The following is a 19,703-nucleotide window of genomic DNA, read 5'->3' as shown; positions in this document are numbered from 1 at the left end:
CTCATAGTTTATTAATCACTTGTGGGGTTAACTAGTAAAAAAACTAAACATTAACTCTTATTGTGAAATGGACAAGAGAATATAAACATGAGAATTTACTTTCATATAAATAATGTGCACACTTTTCTCTTAATCTTTAAAATTTGTTTTCAAGTTTTGTGCTGATAGAGTCTAGTGAAATAGTAATAGATTTGGATTTGGGAAATGGTGGAAATTATTTTTTTTTTCCAGTAGAAACTCATGTATGTAATTTAATTGCTTAAGTTTGTATTATTTTTTTAATTCTTCAAGATAGGTTTGGTTTCATTTGTTCTATTTTACAAGATGGGTAAACAAAGTGCAAAAATTATATTTTTAAGGTCTTATAACTAGATAATATCAGATTTGGAATGTCTTAAGACTTAGTAATGTTCTGATAACTTCATAATCAATCTTCTTTGCCATAGAATTTTGAGGGCTGATCATCATTTTCAAAATGATTATAAAATACATTTTAAAAATTAAATGTGAATAGGTTACAAAAGATTAAATCAGAAATATTTAACTTTTATAGACCCTATAATATTAATAATACTAAGATAGTTTATATTCTTCAGTAGTCCTAGAACTTAATAGATAGTCAAATTCTTGTTCAATGACAGAACACCTTGCACCTAGATGGGTCTTAACGGTATTTTTCAGTGAGCTTTGTAAATATTGAGTGATAAAATGAAATCAGTATTACCATTATTTTCTCTATTTAATGAAACTGAAGGCACATTTATTTAGTAGAGGACTGGAAAACAGTTTTGACTGGAGATCATTTTTTGTCATCTTACCTGCAGCAAAGACTTGTAAGAAGTAGCAACAAAAGGTTACTTCATTTGTGTTTTATTCCTAGAGGATATTTTTATTTTAAAGACTGGATGTGGTCATGCACAGTAGCGCATGCCTATAATCCCAGTAGCGTGGGAGGCCGAGGCAGGAGGATCTTGTTCAAAGCCAGCCTCAGCAAAAGTGGGGCACTAAGCAACTCAGTGAGACTCTGTTTCTAAATAAAATACAAAGTAGGGCTGAGGATGTGGCTCAGTGGTCGAGTGCCCCTGAGTTCAATCCCTGAAATCTCTCACCCCCCCAAAAAGATTGGATGCTCATTACCATGTTTTTTTTCCCCTTATGCCTTTGATCTTCCATCATAATGCTTAGCTATCACAGATCAGTAGCATTTCTTCAACAAATACATATTGAGTATTATTAGAAATGAATACGTTGTAGTTATAAATATGATAGACTTGCTCTTGGCTGTTTTCAGGGTTTATAATTAAGTGTAAAAGACAGACATTGAACTGGTAATTATATTGATAATTAGTTAATTACAATTGGTTAGAGTTCTGAGAGAGAAAATCTTTGAATAGATTTAAGTACTATCAAGAGAACTAAGCACAAATTGAAAATTCTATTTCAGTATGGATAGAGATTCTGTACTGTCACACAAAATAACCATAATCCCATGTTGGTCTAGAGCCTGAAATAATATAAACTGAATTTTAAAAGAAAAGTTTTCAGGCAGCCCTGAAATGAAGTTTTGACCTTCTTTAGGGAACTGGGAATTGAAAAACTCCTTGTTCACTTTCTAGTTCAGAAAAGGCTGAAAGAACCAGCAAAAAAGTTTAGCAGGAAGTGATGGGGAACATTTTCCTGCCCTACTCCAGACCTGTATAATCAGAATATCTAGGGAAGGGTTGCATGCGTTTTTTTCCGCAGCTCATTATAATGATCAACCAGATGTCAGGACGATAGTCTTGGGATATCCCAAGAATTGATTGACTGCTGAAGTAGAAAAAGAGTATCCATCTTAGCTGTCCAGATTTCCAAACGATACTAGGATTTTGCTTAAAACTTAGTTTTATAACTTATTTATAAATATGCTGTGGTAGAAGTTAAAAGTGCCAATATTTTGTTTTCAAGGAGTAACTATACTTTGGGATTGTCAACAGTGGTGGCCTAGTTTAAAAGTGCATGTAAAGTGAACTTTTGTGTTAAATTTTCCCTTTTTTCTCCCCCTAGGAACTAAACAACTTAAGCATATTTTATTGAAAGATGTGGACACTATTTTTGAATGTAAATTATGCCGCAGTCTCTTCAGAGGATTACCAAATTTAATTACCCATAAGAAATTCTACTGCCCACCAAGTCTCCAGATGGATGATAGTAAGTTTTATTCATATATTCAGTTATGCATTTTGCAGTTGTATTTTTAGACTGCCACTATACTTTTGTATTAAAATGGTATTGATATTTAATTATAGATGATTTAATGATGGAGAATAAAATTGAATCTATGACTCAATGTTATATTTGATTTCTCAGATAAATACTTTGATATCAATGCTTTCCACTTGGGTTTTTCTAGATATCATAGAAGTTAGATTTATGAGTATACTTATTTGTATTAAAATATTGGATATTTTGAATGGCTTTATAGTTTTATATTCAGAATATTTATTTATAAGTTGATATTAAGATGTTAGGATATTTATGTTAGGATTGAAAGGAAAAATTTATTGGTGTTTTTTTTCTTTTTACTTTAACATTTGTTACCATATTGGATGATCACTTAGTTACAGATTCCTGTTAAGTGAATGAGAACATTGGAAATAAAGAGCAATATTTTTTAGTTGTTGATGGACCTTTTTTTAATTATATGTGGTGTTGAGAATTAAACTCAGTGCCTCACACATGCTAGGCAAGTGCTCTACCACTGAGCTACAACCCTAGCCTTTGTTGTGTTATTTTATCCATCCTGGGTCATGAGAACTTTGTCTTTGCTAGTCTAAAACTTTCAGACTAAAATATGTGATACTATTTTTATTTTTTAGATTATCCATATATTTATATATTTTATAATAAGGGCACTTAGAAGCAGAAATAACACCTCAGATTACATTTATCTTTAACATTGTACACCATGATGAAAATTAAAATTAAGAAAATTTTAGTTTAGCTAATACTAGTTTTTATATCCATAAAATACTGAAAAATAGGTAATGCTCTTAAAAAGTAAATTTGAGCAATAAAGTAAATTTTAAGGTAGAGTTTTATAGTATATTTTAAAATATTAGAGCAGGCCAATTATTTCAGATTAAAATGTTGATTTTTCCTTAACAGACCTTCCTGATGTAAATGATAAACAAAGCCAAGCCATAAATGATCTCCTAGAAGCCATATATCCAAGCGTGGACAAGCGAGAATATATTATTAAGCTAGAACCCATAGAAACAAATCAGAATGCAGTGTTTCAATATATTTCAAGAACTGATAATCCTGCTGAAGTCACAGAGTCAAGCAGTACTCCTGAACAAACTGAAGTTCAAATACAGGAAGCTAGCACTGAGCAATCTAAAACAGTACCAGTTACTGACACAGAGGAGGAAACTGTAGAGACCCCTCCTGTTGAGATTGTTGCAGATGATGTTGTACCTACATCTGATGAACAACCCCAGGAATCACAGGCTGACTTGGAAACGTCTGACAATTCTGATTTTGGTCACCAGTTGATATGTTGTCTTTGTAGAAAAGAATTCAATTCTAGACGAGGTGTTCGCCGCCACATTCGAAAAGTGCACAAGAAAAAGATGGAAGAATTGAAAAAGTACATTGAAACACGAAAGAATCCAAACCAATCCTCTAAAGGACGCAGTAAGAATGTTCTAGTTTCATTAAGTAGGAGTTGTCCAGTATGTTGTAAATCATTTGCTACAAAAGCGAATGTAAGGAGGCATTTTGATGAAGTTCATAGAGGACTAAGGAGGGATTCAATTACTCCAGATATAGCAACAAAGCCCGGGCAACCTTTGTTCTTGGATTCTGTTTCTCCTAAAAAATCTTTTAAGACTCGAAAACAAAAGTCGTCTTCAAAGGCTGAATACAATTTAACTGCATGCAAATGCCTCCTTTGCAAGAGGAAATATAGTTCACAAATAATGCTTAAAAGACATATGCAAATTGTCCACAAGATAACTCTTTCGGGAACAAACTCTAAAAGAGAGAAAGGCCCTAATAATACTGCCAACAGTTCAGAAATAAAAGTTAAAGTTGAACCAGCAGATTCTGTAGAATCTTCACCCCCTTCCATTACCCATTCTCCGCAGAATGAATTAAAGGGAACAAATCATTCAAATGAAAAAAAGAACACACCGGCAGCACAGAAAAATAAAGTTAAACAAGATGCTGAAAGCCCTAAATCAACTAGTCCCTCGGCTGCAGGTGGCCAGCAAAAAACTAGGAAACCAAAACTTTCAGCTGGCTTTGACTTTAAGCAGCTTTACTGTAAACTTTGTAAACGTCAGTTTACTTCCAAACAGAACTTGACTAAACACATCGAGTTGCACACAGATGGAAATAACATTTATGTTAAATTTTACAAGTGTCCTCTTTGCACTTACGAAACTCGTCGGAAACGTGATGTGATACGACACATAACTGTGGTTCATAAAAAGTCATCTCGCTATCTTGGGAAAATAACAGCCAGTTTAGAGATCAGAGCTATAAAAAAGCCTATTGATTTTGTTCTAAATAAAGTGGCAAAAAGAGGCCCTTCGAGGGATGAAGCAAAACATAGTGATTCAAAACATGATGGCACTTCTAATTCTCCTAGTAAAAAATATGAAGTAGCTGACGTCGGTATTGAAGTAAAAGTCACAAAAAACTTTTCTCTTCACAGATGCAATAAGTGTGGAAAGGCATTTGCCAAAAAGACTTACCTTGAACATCATAAGAAAACTCATAAGGCAAATGCTTCCAATTCACCTGAAGGAAACAAAACCAAAGGCCGAAGTACAAGATCTAAGGCTCTTGTCTGGTGAGGAACAGTTACAGAGTTTTGCTTTTTTCCCCCCATCGAACTTAAAAAAAAAAAAAAAAAAATCATTTGACCATAATTTATAGCTGGTTCCATTTTAACATGTATTTGCTTCCATATATACCTTATGGCAGTGGGAACTGCAAGAGTGATGTGCATATTGCATTTACCTCTTCAGTGACCTTTATTCCAGTGTCTTGGGAACAAAAGTTTACTTCAGAACTTACCTTCCACAGGACAATGCAATGTAGTTATAGATAGATGGCACAGGGTCAGTGCTTTGCTTTTTAATGTTGTAAAATATATACATTTATTTTGACTTATGTTTACAATAGAAGTCTTCTGTTTAACTAACTTTGCACAGGTTTAATTTGATTCAGTGACTTAGTCTACTAATTAATGTAGGAAAGTTAAATATATTAGAATGCATTTATGAAGGTGAGAATTATAGGAAATAATCTTTTGAGGCACTGTAATTATTGTAAAAATTAATCTGTGACGGCTAAATAAAGTGCTGCACTCAGAAAAAAAAATCCCCAAATTGAATTTAGAATGATTAGCATTTATTATTTACTTAACCACAGTGCTTCCAGGCAAAGAGGGAAAGTTGGGAAACAAAAGTTTGGATATTTTTCCTTTTCCGTGGGAGTGCGTGTTAGTGAATGCTTTTTAGTTTTAATTCATAGAAAAAGATGATATTTAGGTTCATATTCTCTTTATTTTTCCCTTTCTGTTTAATAAACTTTTTGGTGATAATATTGACATAGTTCATTATTAAATAGGGATTTTTCTATCATTCTTTTTTTTTTGGTGGTGGTGGTTATGCATTGCAAGAAAAGCAAAATCCCTGTTTGGAAGAAAGAAAAACATTACTTTTTAAAGAAGGTTTTGAACAAAAGTAGGTTTTAAAAATGCAGTGTACAATAAGGACTAGACTTCCTATACTTGTTTTTTACAAGTCTATATATTTTTATAGCTTACTTTCAATTACCTCTGTCCCTCATAATAAGGCATTTGATGTATTTAGTAAGTATTAAATTAGCTTCAGATATTAAATTCAGGTTCTAAAGCAAAATACTTAGTTTGAGTGCTGAGTAGGTTAAATTGTGGTTTGATTATCACATTAAAAAAAAAAAAGATGTGTGCAAAACTTGAGATGAAACCATCCTTTAGAAGTCATTTACTGTTGTGTAATTTTAAGACCAAAATTTTATTGGTAAACTCAAAAGTGTTCATTTATTCCCATTTCTCCTCAGATAACTTCAAGTGATGTACGAAAAGGTTTGGAGTTCATTTTTGTGGAAAGACTTTAAATTGGTGTTAGAACCACTTACGTCTTCACATGGTACTATGAGGAAAAAAACAAGAGAAAAACATTTTCATAAAATTTCGACTGTAATTCTGTTTTCTGACTAAAATAATAGCCATCTAACTACTTATTTCTAAGGCAATGCCTATTGCATCACTTTCAAGTAGCTATGACATTACATACCGTCATCACAGTCCATCAGCTAACCACCTTGACCTTGTGAATTTGGTCTACAGTTTCTACAAAAATGTTGCAAATTTTTGTTTTCCACATAATTTGTTGACTAAAGTGATCAACATCCTGAAAAAAACATTGGTTTTTAATTGACAGAGATTTTATATCTTAGTGATTTTAGTTTTGTTTCGTTGTATTTGGCAATTTTTTTTCTAGATTGTACAGATATGATTTTCTAGAAAGTGTATATTAGGAACAAAAGACAACTTAGTGTCAGCACATTATAAATATTTAGCCTACTAAATATTTGTAATCATTTTCACATCCATTTATTTCTAAATTGTTTTCTAGTACTTGAATGTTTGAAGTTTTTTTCTAAATTATATACTTCAGAAAGTTCCAGCTCATTTTCATGCATGGATCATCACATTTTTCATTTAAACATCTGAGGTTTTTATGAAAATTAAACATTCCCCTATTTAAATTTTATATAAAGCACTTTAATGATAGATGAAACCTTATTTTTCAGTTTCTATTTTTTTAAATACCACACATTTACTAATGTTAATATGAAGGTAGTAAATAGCTTCCTGATGTTTTATGGATGCAGACAATCCATGCACAACCACTTCTATGATACTAGTTTATTTCTTTAAACATTGCTAAAAAGGAAGATGGGGGTGTAAACCCTGATTTTTTTTTTTCCCTCCCAAGAAAAATTTAAAATGACCACTTTAGCTATTATTTGATTTCTACTGTAAAATTTAGAGAATAATGAATTCTTGTCCATTTTTGTAATCAAGATTTTAGAAAAAACAGAAGTACATCTATCTTTATGAAATTTTGGGCAGGTTTTTGTGTATCAATATTTTGTACTTCTTAGGGAATATTTTATTTTTTAGTAATTTGTGTCAAATTATAATTTTAAAGGGTACAGCAGAAAATATACCATGTTTTTATATAGGTTTACACCTGTACTTAGAAGGGACCCTGTCCACCAATATACTTTTTGTATAAAATTTTAAAATGTTGGAGATTCACAAGGTCATAATAAAATGCTCTATAGCTAGAAAAACATTTACCCTCTTAGTGCTTTGCACTAAAATATACTGTGAAAGGAAATTAGAAAGACTGTAATTGTTGCTGGAAATGTTCTATATTGAATGTACATGCTCTTGTTGGAAAAATGTACTATATGTGATGGAAATAAACCAGACTCAAAGTTATTTCAGCTAAATATGCTTCAACAAGGGTGCATTGGTTGAAACTTAAATGTTTTGTTATCAAATTTGAACTTTCAGTGACTATGAACAGCTACTTGAATTATATCTTGATAGTTTTATTTTTAAGAAGTAATGATTTCTTTTTAATTTAAAAACAGATTACTTTCCCACAGATGGAAAATTTTTATTTTTAGGTTTAACTTTAATGGCTCAGAGCATAATATATTTAGGGTAGGTGGTATTTCATTTATAAACCTTCTTCATTAGTTGCACATTATTAAACCTGTATGTTTTCCCTTTTGCAAGGTGTTATCTTTTATGCATTCCTATACATAAGACATATTCCAAAATATTTTCCAGACTTAAGTAGCAATAATCAGTAAAAAGAATTCTTAAAAGGCTTAGAATAGCTCTTTGCTGTTTGCATCTTCTCATTTCTATGTTAGCCTTTTCCACTCTACTTTACTGGTTAAATAGTGTAGGGAAGGGAAAAAAATAGCCTGATGTTTCTGGTGGGCGTCAATTGCTGGAAGACTCTTAATCCACCTACCAGTTTCCATAGGACCATTCATAACATCTCTTCTCCTTAATAATTCAACAACAGGATTTAAGGAGAAAATGAGGGTTCCAGGGACTGTTGAAAGATTTCATCTGGGTCATATAGAAAAAACAGCACTGTCAGGTCTTGTCTGAATTAGAAAGGCCTAGAGAGATTGGGAACATTTTATAGTAACCATGTTAATGGATCATGACAGATACAACCGAGGTTATGCTGGTACCAGTTTAGAAAGGTAAAACAAACAATTAGTATTTATTCTTATTTCTTTCTGATAAAATTCATCCTCATTTTTTGTTATTATTTTGACTCTTGAGCTCTCTCATTTCAGAATTTCAGGTGTGAGGCTCTTGAGGACAAGAGGTCTAAGAAATTTCTGCCAGAATCTTTTCTGCACATAGATGTGTAAAGCAAATGTTTGTGTGACTGCTTTGTTTTAGTGAGGAGTAATTAAGCATAGAAAGCACCATGAAAAACTGCTTATTTTACATTAACATATGTCTCTGGCTGTAAATTATATCCACTGCTGTTACATCAATTAATACGTTTTCTGTAGAATTCATCTTATCTTCATAAGGAGGCTTTCCATTGCTAAGTGTTGTAGAAGAGAACAAATAATAACATGTATGTATAGTTTGTATTTCCTAAGTTTGAATAGTATAAATGAAAACTGGTTGAGGCCCAGCTAACAGTGGCAAAAGTTCATTAGAATTTGTAGATATCACTTGTTCAATCACTTTTGGTTCATGCATCTGTTTTCCCCTTCTCTAATACTTACTTGAAGAAAGAAAACTTTGAAAAAATATATAAATTACCCACCCTTAATTTTTAACTGAGTTTTGTACATATGAACCAAGTTTTTTGATTGAACACAAATTATTTTTTATTGCTGGAAAGTATATTCATTTTTTTTTCAGAGAAATAAACTTGCTATAAGCCGTTCTACTCAGTTTGCTTTAAAACTATGGATGCGGTAGCAGAAAGTATTATGGTTTTGCTGTGGCTTAAAGTTATGGGTAGAGAAGGAATTGTTTTCCTCTAGGTGCTAAGGCAAAGATGTATGGAAGTAAGCACAAATGGATATCAATCACTATTGTAAACTTGCAAAAGATCTTTTTGAGTAGCATGACCACTGAGATGAGTTAGAAATGCTTCTAAAGTTTTAGAAATTATGTTTCTAGGCATCCTGTAGTGGCCCCAGGAAATAGTCTAGATCCTTACTTTGGAGTTATAGAAGTTATTTTTCCAATGGAGTCCATGGTCTGCCCGGATTATGATTTAGTTATGGCATTTAGCTGTTCTGAAGACAATAGGGTATATGCAGCATGATGTTGATTGTGCTCTTAGACAAAATCCTTCTGTACTCTATGCTGTTCTTAACCGTCTCTCTGACTTTAAGAGCCAAAAGGACTATGCATCAGCAATCTTATAAGCAGCTGTTAGTTTGGTTTCTTAGGCATTAGGCACATGGTAGAAATACAGAATAAAACCACATTTCACTTAAACTTACCTTATCTAGGCTTTTCCAGCTTTCCAAATTCATTTCTCCCCTCTCTCATAATTTGTTTCTATATCCTTTTCCTTTGAGCTTCAGCTCGTATCTTGTCCTGTTCTCTTCTGTTTAATTAAAAGAGATTCTTGGTACTGAGATAGCTAAAATGTTTTTTGGAAGGAAGGTAAGAGCATGGAAAGTACAGCTCAGTTCCTCTTGAATCTTTGTTGCTCTACACTGGATTTGGGAGGAGGCATATTTTTAAGCGCTTTTATGTATTTTAATACTATTCCACCAGAAGTAGGGGTGTAGGAGTGTTTAACAAAGACCATAGGTGTCTAGTTGGAAAAAAAGCTCAAAAGCTGGACGTTTTGCTGTTTGTGCCAATTCAGAATAATTAATTTACTTGATTATGTGTTTTTTATATCAGGGACTGTCTTGATAATTTCATTCAGTGCCTAGTATATTTTCATGTATACCAGGCACTTTAAATAAATGTTTGATGATGGTATTAAATAGTAGCCTTTCCATTTCAAAATTATGCTATCATATACTTTGAGATTTTGAGTCTTAATTTTTCATTATCCCAAAATTGATGGATCTTGTTTATTTTAGGACACACCACTAGTACTAAGATGTGAGTTTATGAAAATAAAGATAATTCTTAGTAATAGCTGGTAATAACACTATGGAGTGTTTGTTGTTTGCCAAGTTATCTACTCTTTACATGCACAATGCCCCTAATCCTACCAAAAGTCCTACAAAGTAAGACCTGTTTCTTCATTATCCTTATTTAATAGAAAGAAAATTAAAGCTTAGAGAAATTCAGTGATGTACTCAGGCTTACATATCTAGTAGGGGAGTTGGTCTTAAATCTCACAACAAAGTCTGTGCCCTTAGAACAGCCTTACATTTGCACATTTAACTGTTTGCAAAGAACATTCCGTATATTATTGGCAGCCTAATGTAATGATTGGGAACTAGATTAATTGGTGAAAATTTTGGATTCACAAATTCTTTTCATTGTGACTGAGGTTTACTCAGACATTCTGTGCCTTAGTGCTACCTCACCTATAAAACGGAGATAATATTCCCTATTTCAGGTTGGTTTTGAGGATAAGATGAAAAATATTTGTAAAGCACTTAGAATAGTACCTGGCATGTTACAGTAAATGTTAGATGTTATTATTATAAGTCACTGCATAGCATGTTCAAATGTGGAATTTTATTATTGCCTACTAAAATTTAGATGGAAAAATTTGTGCATTAGGACAGAGAACTTCATTGCACGTCAGATTTTATCTGCTGCTTTTATGTTTCATTGGAATATTGAAGATGATCAACCATGTTACTTGCTACTAAATTCTCTCCTAGTCAGGCATTAATAATTTATCATTCTTAGAAATTTGTCTTAAAGGCATTAGGAAATTTTAAGCTTTGCTTTTATGACTTCTTCCCAGAATAAACCATCTGTCTCAAAATTCTCATTAGTAACTATCACCCAGATATTTTTGGTCATGTGGAAAATATTGACATGGGTCAAATTTTAATTGAAAAATGTTGCTGAAATATTTCATAAGCAACTTGGAGATGTGTAGTACTATTTGAAAGAAAGCATTCAATTATGGAAAGAATAGATTCCTCAGGAGTACCATTTAGCTGAGTCAGAAATTTCTTTGGTGAATGTGTCATGAAGAGATAAAAAGAAATGGCATTCATCAAAAGCGCTACCCATGGTAGTCATTAGTGGCAGTTCTCCAAATTTCAGCTAAGACCTTACTACTGTTAAATTATCTGCTGGGAGAGTTTCCCCATATACCTGACTGTTCTTGATCTTCCTTTTTAAAGGGTAAGGCGATGATTTTAGGATTTCTAGTCTTCTAGGACTAGTATAATTTGCATCACCAGAGAACTCTTGTCTCTAGGTTTAGATGAACCTTTATATTTTGAACTTCAGATCTGATGCTGGGGTTCCTACACCTGAATTGTGTGGCCTTTTATGTGGCTTTTTTTTTTTTTTTTGGTACTGGGAATTGAACGCAGGGGCACTAGACCACTAACCCACATCCCCAGCCCTATTTTGTATCTTGTTTAGAGACAGAGTCTCAATGAGGTGCTTAATGCCTCACTTTTGCTTTGAACTTGCGATCCTCCTGCCTCAGCCTCCTGAACCGGGCGTTGTGTCTTTTTAATGGTTTGAGTGTGTCAGGTGTCTGAAGCACATTCCTGACACACAAAACATTGTAATGTTTAAATGATAGAAAGATGCAGGTGGAAAAACAGCTAAAGCAAAATAAGCCCCCAACCCCAAATACCTCAAAATAAAACAAGTTTAAAAACTCACCACACTTTGAATGCTTGAATAATAGTAACTTGCATCCTGTTTGGGTGTCCTGCTATATATAATCTAGTAACACTTTGAATACAAGAGTATGTAATAATGTTATATCCAGATGAAAAATTTTTACATCAGAATGAACCTTAAGTGCATATAGTTTTTATTACAATTTGGCTTTTGAATATTGAACTTTAATCCCTCTGTTTGTGGAATTATACTGAAAAAGAATTAGCTCTAAGAAATAGAACTGTATCTTTTAGTCAGACTTTCTTTCTTGGCTTTGTGAACATGTTTTAAAAAACAATTCAGATTTCCTGAGTAAACAGATGCTTTTGGCATACCTGAACCTCAAAATACCTGCAAGTTGTGATAGATAGCTTTTATTTTGACTGGAAGGAAAAAGCAAGGACTACTTGTAAAGAAAAAACAGTGAAGCACTAGGAACACAATGTGAACAAGTGGTTGAATTACATGAAAAAAGACTTTTAGGGAAAGGATTTTTATGTAGTTTAATTTTTGACAGAGAAGCTGTGTAAGATAAAAGCTTCATATAGGAGAGTCATCATGTTATTTTAATGCCTTTTGCTTACTAGATACATTGAGTCCCTTGAGATGCAACCCATATGGCATTTGTAGGTGTTGAATATTCGGAGCACTTTCCTTTGTATGGGCAGGTTTGGGGAAGCTAAGCCAAGCTAATGGACTCATAAAGATAAACGTGAACACATTTAGTGAAATTTATGAATAATTTTCAAGACTCAGATCCTCAAGTTATACTTTCTACAAAACATCTGCATGATTTTCCAATTTGTCCTTTCTTTGTCTGGCCATCTTGACTAACCAGCTCTTGTTTCAGTGTGATTCTAAAAAGAACCAATTCACTTATTTGCCACAAAATGCCAACACAAACAGATATATGCACACATAAGAGCAAGAAAAAAGGAGATGCTTTTGTTTTTCTGTAACTGCCCTAGATATCTTTTTAATCTTTAACTGTAAAATTACTATGACATAGATTGTTAATTTTTAAGGTTTAGGATACTTCTTTGAAGGCTCTTCCCTAAGTTTGACAGTGTTCAAACCACAGATGGCACAAAATGGAAGTTAGATCCACAATACTTGGATTGCCAGCCACCATCCATGTTGTCTAATCACAGGTGTGTGCATGTAAACCCTAAAATAAAAATATTGTGTTATTATGGTGGTTTTTTCTTTTTTCTTTTGGTTATAAGCACAAATTGTTACTTGGTTTGTAACTAGTAATGGGTTTGTTAGGAGGCTTTATGAGCAGAAATAGAAGTGGCCTGGCCTTATAAGAATAAAGGAGTAATTGTACAACTTGGCTTCACCATAGAGATTTGGGTTGCACTGACTTTTCCTAGTTTCTAGGTGTTACAGGAAAATTCAGTGGCCTGAGTGTTACCCTCTTAGGGGCAGAAGTATTGCTTTTCTGTTGCTATTAGCCCTTTTTAGACTCTGCTTTTTCTTAAAACAATAACAGCAAATGAATAACCTCACTCATATCTTCTCAGTATGGTTATAACCACCTCATTGCTTTCTCCTACCTGCCTTCTCAGTGTCTTTGAGCTACTTTTTCTCTCCATATAGCTTGAGTTCCAACTCTTGTGAGGAAAAATTCTGGTTGGTTCAGGTAGTTAGATTGCCTAGTGGGCAGATCACTTATGCCAGATCTCTTTGTAGGTTGCTGGCCAGTCGGTAGCCTGGCTGCTCTTAGGTCAGGTACTCTATGCTGGTCCTATCATTTGTGATCATGGTAGCAGAGTCAGTGGCATAAGACATGGCCCTAAGCCCAGTAAAAGGAATCTTTTGGTGAGAACTTTTTAAAAGGGCAGTGCTAGAAGGTAATAAGCTTTCAACATATGTGCTTTTCTTCCTTTTGAAAGGTGATAGAGTTAAAGGTGGCCTATGCTCTTGACAGTTATTTGAATGCAGAATCAAAAGTCCTTCCCATACTGAGAAAATGTGGGGAATATTCCTTTGATCTGCACCTGCAGTTCTTTTTCTGAACTGCTTGGTGTCATTTTCATCTTTGGCTTTGTAGATTCATAGGCAGCCTGAAGTTTTCAGAAAGAGAGAGCAATTACATTTTCTGAAGCAACATATTAGGCCATTCTGGCAATTGTTGCTATTTTCCAGACACTCAAAAATATGCTGCACAGTTTGAGTTGGTAATTTAGTAAATCCTCGGAAGTATTGTTTCTGCTTTTCTACTTGCATTTGGGCTTAGTCTCCATTTGTAGCTATATAAACTGTCATTTATTCCTCCAACAATAGACACTGTAAAGTGTCCATCATAAACCTGGCAACATTCTATTCTTTTTGGGGAAAAGAATCAGTAGTTAAAGCATAGATTTTTAAGTCATGCAGACCTGAGTTCAAGTCCTGGTTCCTGTACTTACTAGCTGTGTAGTTTGGGCAAGTAACTTTTTGCTTATCTGTAAAATGATGGCATTAGAAACTATAGGTAGATTTTGTTGCAAAATTTATCAAAGTTGTATATAATATATTTAGCATAATGCTTCATTCAAGTGAGAACTCAACAAATATTACTGTTGTAGTGATCACTGAAATTGTATCATTTTGCTGCTGAAATATTTTCCAACACTTAGTTTCTGGTTATCTTGCTTTGCCATTTGATGTTCGTTACCTCCTCCTTGATATTAATCCAACTGTTTAATGAAAAGTCAGATGTAACATCTGTGATAAAGCCAAGATACACAGCAGTTTATTAAGTTAAAGCACATCATTATTTTATGGACCTTTCATCTGTGCTGTAGTTTCATGCCATTTTTGGTGGCAGCAGCTTTTAATTGTCCAAGAATTTGTTGACCTTTTTGATATTTATTTCCTTGTGATTGGTGTCTTATTGAACAATACATCACTTTGAGTAGAGGAAACTCAGGATGGGTGGGTGGGTTGGTTGGTTGGTTCCTGCCTTCATTTGTTTCTTCCTCCCTCCATCCTCCTCTTCCCTCTCTGCTTGCATTTTTCCTTCCCTCCCTCCTTCCTGCCTCCCCTTCCTCTTTTCTTTCCTTTTTTGGTAAGCATCAAGCTGTGGATATATGAATGTATTTTGAGTTTACAAGCAAATTATGTCTTATGTACCAATTCTTTGCAGTGTACCTGGCACATAACAGGTGCTAAGAGAATATTGAAGGAAGTAAAGAAGGAAGGCCAGAACATTACTTCCGTTATCTTCAGGTCTATCAGTAGTCTACAGTCTGTCTTTGCTTTTTCCTCTTTTCCCATTACTTCATCTTCTAATATGTGAGTTCCTCTTCATTTCTGTTACTCATGGCCTCCGTCACTTTCCTCCTTTGTGTGCACCTCCTAGCTTCTGCCATTGTTACTAAGTAGCCATAACAAGTTCAAGCTCGTGGCAATGCTCTTTGTACAAGGCTCTGTTGGCTCTGCTTGAAATGTCCCTTGTATCACTCACCCTTACTCTCTCAGCACTCATTTCTTCCCTGTCTCCAAGGCAGGAGTAGATGTCCCTTCAGTGTACTCATCTCACTCTTGACCATATTAATCCATAATTAATTACATACTGTGTGGGTATACATTTAGTGATTTTTGGTTAATTCTTTTTACGATTTACCTTTGTTTGTGTCTGATTAATACAATGCTCTATACAGTGCATCTCACCTTCTTGGGAAACCAAACCTATCTCTCCTACCAAATTTGTTACTCCCTTTCTTACCCTTATCTTCCCAATTACTTAAGCTGATAGAATACTGGCAAATACTTTATTTCCCTCACACTCTACCCAATCAATGACCAGTATCTATCCATCCTGCCTCTGAATGTTGTTCACATTTGGATCCTCCTTGCCATCTCCACTTTTAGTTGGTTTAGTGTGGATTCTTATCTCTTACTTTCACTGTTGTAATAGTTTCTTAACTCTGCTCTTTCCTAATATTTCTTCCATGCTGCTGCCAGAACAATCTTCCTAAACCACAGAACTGTTGTTATATCCTCATCGCTTGAGTAATTTATCATCCTTCAAGCCTCAGCTTAAATGTCACTCCTAAATAAAATTAATTTAAACTATGTCTCATCTGTAGTTCTGTGTCATCTTTTTCTTGTCATATAATTTGTAAGTATATTTATATTTATGCATTAATTTGTTTGATGTCTGTCTTCCCACTGAAAAGATTTATGTAAGGGTCTGTGGTGATTGTGTAGACCCAGTGCCTAGCACAATGCTTGGGACATAGTAATGCCTAAAACCTATTTGTTAAGTGAGTGGACAGATGATAACTTATCAGCTCAGGCAAAAAAGATAGGATTACACAGATGTAAAAGGGTCCTAGATTTTCCTTCATTCCCTTAGACCTTGGTCTATAGGTCTAGCCTTTCTAAAATAGCAGTGGCCTTTCCTTCTGACTTTTGAATTTATTCCCCTAAGGATGAGAATCAACAATTATGTTATCCCAACACTTAAACTTTAGTGAAGACACTGTATACCCTTTCTAACCAGAAGATGGAACCTGGTTTGATCTTGATTCAGTTTAAATCAGTTTTAATGTCATCCATCTCATGGAAACAATTTGCATTTCAGGAGTTTCAATCAAGTAATAGATCACTAGACCTTTTTCCTGTGTAAATATTATTTCGGTGCATTTCCTCCAGAAAGCTTTTTGGAAATGTGGCTCTTAAGCTGGGGTATAAAATAATTGTAGGAATTGTGCACTGCTTGATGTCAGAGACCTCTTATTATGTGGGGTGTTCAATGTGTAGTGTCTTGTTTATTGAAGATCTTGGGAGATAATCTGTTTAAATTTATATTTTAGGTGACAGCAGCTTCCCCTCAAATTCAAAGCTTAAAAACTATACTGTTGAATGGGGAATTTTCCAAAAGATACACTTTCCTTCTTTATAAACTGAATTAATTCATCCAGAGTCATCAAAAATAGGTTAGATTTGAAATGTATGGAAATGAATAAATACTGATCAATGCATGCATTAGTTCATTGCTAAAGTTAATTGGCCTTTTACATTTCTTTATCTTTCATTTACCCATTTATTCATCCATTTACACTTGAGCAATTATTTTATGCCAAGGTTTATACCAAGTATTTGGGATTTGAAGAAAAATAAGACCTGGCCACTCTTAAGAAGTGTTTAAACTTTTTTCATGACTTTCATCTGATTTATGTAATCAGTTGTCACTATTGTATGCTGATTTTAAGTCTTTTGGTTATAGACCAGAAGTGGGATAGCTGGGTCAAATGTGGTTCCATTCCAAGTTTTCCAAGGACTCTCCATAATGCTTTCCAAATTGGTTGCACCAATTTGCAGTCCTACCAGCAATGTATGAGTGTGCCTTTCCCTCCATATCCTTGCCAACACTTACTGTTGCTTGTATTCTTGATAACTACCGTTCTCACTGAAGTCAGATGAAATCTTAGTTTTTGATTTTCATTTCTCTAATTACTGAAGATGTTGAACATTCTTTTCATATATTTGTTGATCGATTGTATTTCTTCTGAGAAGTGTCTGTTCAGTTCCTTAGCCCATTTATTGATTAGGTTGTTTGTTTTTTTGGTGTTAAGTTTTTTGAATTCTTTATGTATCCTGGAGATTAGCATCTGTCTGACGTGGGTGTAGCAAAAATTTGTTCTATTGGATGTTTCCTTGTGAATGTTTCTTAGTCACCATATCAAAAACAACATATCTTCCCTTTGTTGCAAATATGCTACCTAGAAATACAAGTTTTTCTTGGCTTCTTCAACCTGTAATATACATTTCATCATTGGGGTAGTCTGCTGTTTATACTTCTTTAACACATCTTCAATTTGCTCACTTTTATCCTGAGCCTTGCCTGTTTCTTAGTTTAATTCTTCATCTCATACCTTCACTAGCACTAAGGTAATGGCTAACTGATCTTTCTTCCACTTGGCTCCTTCTTGCTCCATTATGCCATACTAAAGCCAGAGTGATTTTTCTTTTCTTTTTAAAGAGAGAGAAAGAGAGAGAATTTTTAATATTTATTTTTTAGTTTTCGGCGGACACAACATCTTTATTTGTATGTGGTGCTGAGGATTGAACCCGGGCCGCACGCATGCCAGGCAAGCACACTACCGCTTGAGCCACATCCCCAGCCCCAGAGTGATTTTTCTAAAGTGCAAAATCTTGAGCTGTGCTCTTTGTACAAGGCTCTGTTGGCTCAGCTTGAAATATCCCTTGTATCACTCACCCTTACTCTCTCAGCACTCATTTCTTCCCTATCTCCAAGGCAGGAGCAGATGTCTCTTCAGTGTACTCATCTCACTCTCTACCTATTCCTTTAGAGAAATTACTGCCAGATACACAGATAATTTGTCATTTCCCTAAGTAGACTGAAAAGGACCTTTGAAGTAGGGCTGCTTGCATCCTTAGTGCCGAGTACAGTGTCTGGTATGTGGGTATGTGCCCTGTAGGACTTGTGGAGGGAATGAGTTTGGGATGGAGAATATCAGTTAAGTGACCTGCAAAACTCCTCCAGAAGAATGTGAAAATCTTTATTTTTGACTATTATTGAGATAAGTATTAATAGTTTGTCTTTATTCCTAACTTAATTTAGTCTCTAAACATACACTTGCATACTTGGATTACATGCCAATAGTGATAATCTGTGAAGTTGATAAGTAGTTTTTCATATTTTAGTTCTCATGTTTTTGACTCTGTTATTGATTGAATTAAGTATTTGAATTGCTATTAGCATGAATAAAGTTGCCCTCTTGGTTGACTCTTGTAATAAAAAAATCACAAGTTTATGATAGTAGTTCCTTGTGATTTTAATGTATTGTCTTTCAACATAGAACAATTTGGGTCTTTTGGAGAAGGGCATACTTCTAGGTTAACCTCAATTTTTCTATAGAGATTGATTATTGGATCTCCTGTGAAGAACTTTATGTAAATACACAAAGTAACATTTGTCTTCTTTTATTAAATAGAGTGCCTGAAGTATTTTGAATATATAAAATCTTATTTTCAATGTTTGGTATTTAAAAGAGTTATATATATTGGTAAAGCCAAAACTTCTTGGGTTACACTAGTGGTTGTTTAATCAGAATATGAATTCAAATTGCATATAAAAATTGCAAACAAATATTTGGATTTCCTTTACATCTATCAGATTGCAATATCTGGTTATAGGGACTGAGCTTGTATATATTCAGATTGTGTGTAGTTCATATATACTTAAGGTTGAGACCAGAAGAGTTTCAGATATTTTTCAAATTTTGGAATATTTGCATATACATAATGAGATATCTTGGGTAGGGACCCAAGTCTGATCATGAAATTCATTTATGTTTCATATATACCTTATATCCATAGCCTGAAGATAATTTTATATAATATTTTAGTGTTCCTGCTTTTGACTGTGATCTGTCACATGAGGTCAGGTATGGAATTTTCCGCTTGTGACATCATGTCAACACTCAAAAAGATTACAATCTTGAAGCATTTCTGATTTTGAATTTTTGGATTAGGGATGCTCGACCTATATTTTATACCAGTTATCTAGCTGATTTGATGGTGTAACCAGAACTACTTGACTATAAACTAAAGAATCTCAAACCTTAACATATATAAATATTTGAATCTTATTAAAATACATATTCTGACTCAGTAGTACTGTCTGGGGTGGGACCTGAGATTTTTCCAGTTCAAATAGACTTTTCAAGGGATGTCCATGCCTCTGGCCTATGACCCACACTTTGAACTATAAACCAAAATACCCGTATATTTTTAAAGATTTTTT

General features: G+C 33.9%; 1 protein-coding gene across 6 annotated transcripts in view; it reads left to right on the top strand.

The window, feature by feature from the left end:
* The window catches only part of Znf800 (zinc finger protein 800), a 234,077-nt gene that overhangs the window by 196,455 nt on the left and 17,919 nt on the right, over positions 1–19,703 (top strand). For 4 of the 6 annotated variants that reach the window (XM_058572138.1, XM_046422384.2, XM_046422383.2 and 1 more), the window contains exons 4-5: positions 2,047–2,190; positions 3,148–4,840. In XM_058572138.1, the coding sequence (XP_058428121.1) occupies positions 2,047–2,190; positions 3,148–4,840 (1,837 nt within the window). Of the gene's footprint in view, positions 1–2,046; positions 2,191–3,147; positions 7,561–19,703 lie in introns of those variants that run through there. The other 2 variants (XM_046422385.2, XM_058572139.1) reach the window with 2 other exon arrangements.

This window comes from Marmota monax, unplaced genomic scaffold, assembly GCF_021218885.2.
Source record: "Marmota monax isolate L192 unplaced genomic scaffold, Marmota_monax_Labrador192_F-V1.1 WCK01_AAM20220418_F8-fsc00027, whole genome shotgun sequence".
Lineage (NCBI taxonomy): Eukaryota > Metazoa > Chordata > Mammalia > Rodentia > Sciuridae > Marmota > Marmota monax.
Note: the sequence above shows the minus strand (reverse complement) of the source record. Positions and strands in the feature narration are given on the sequence as shown.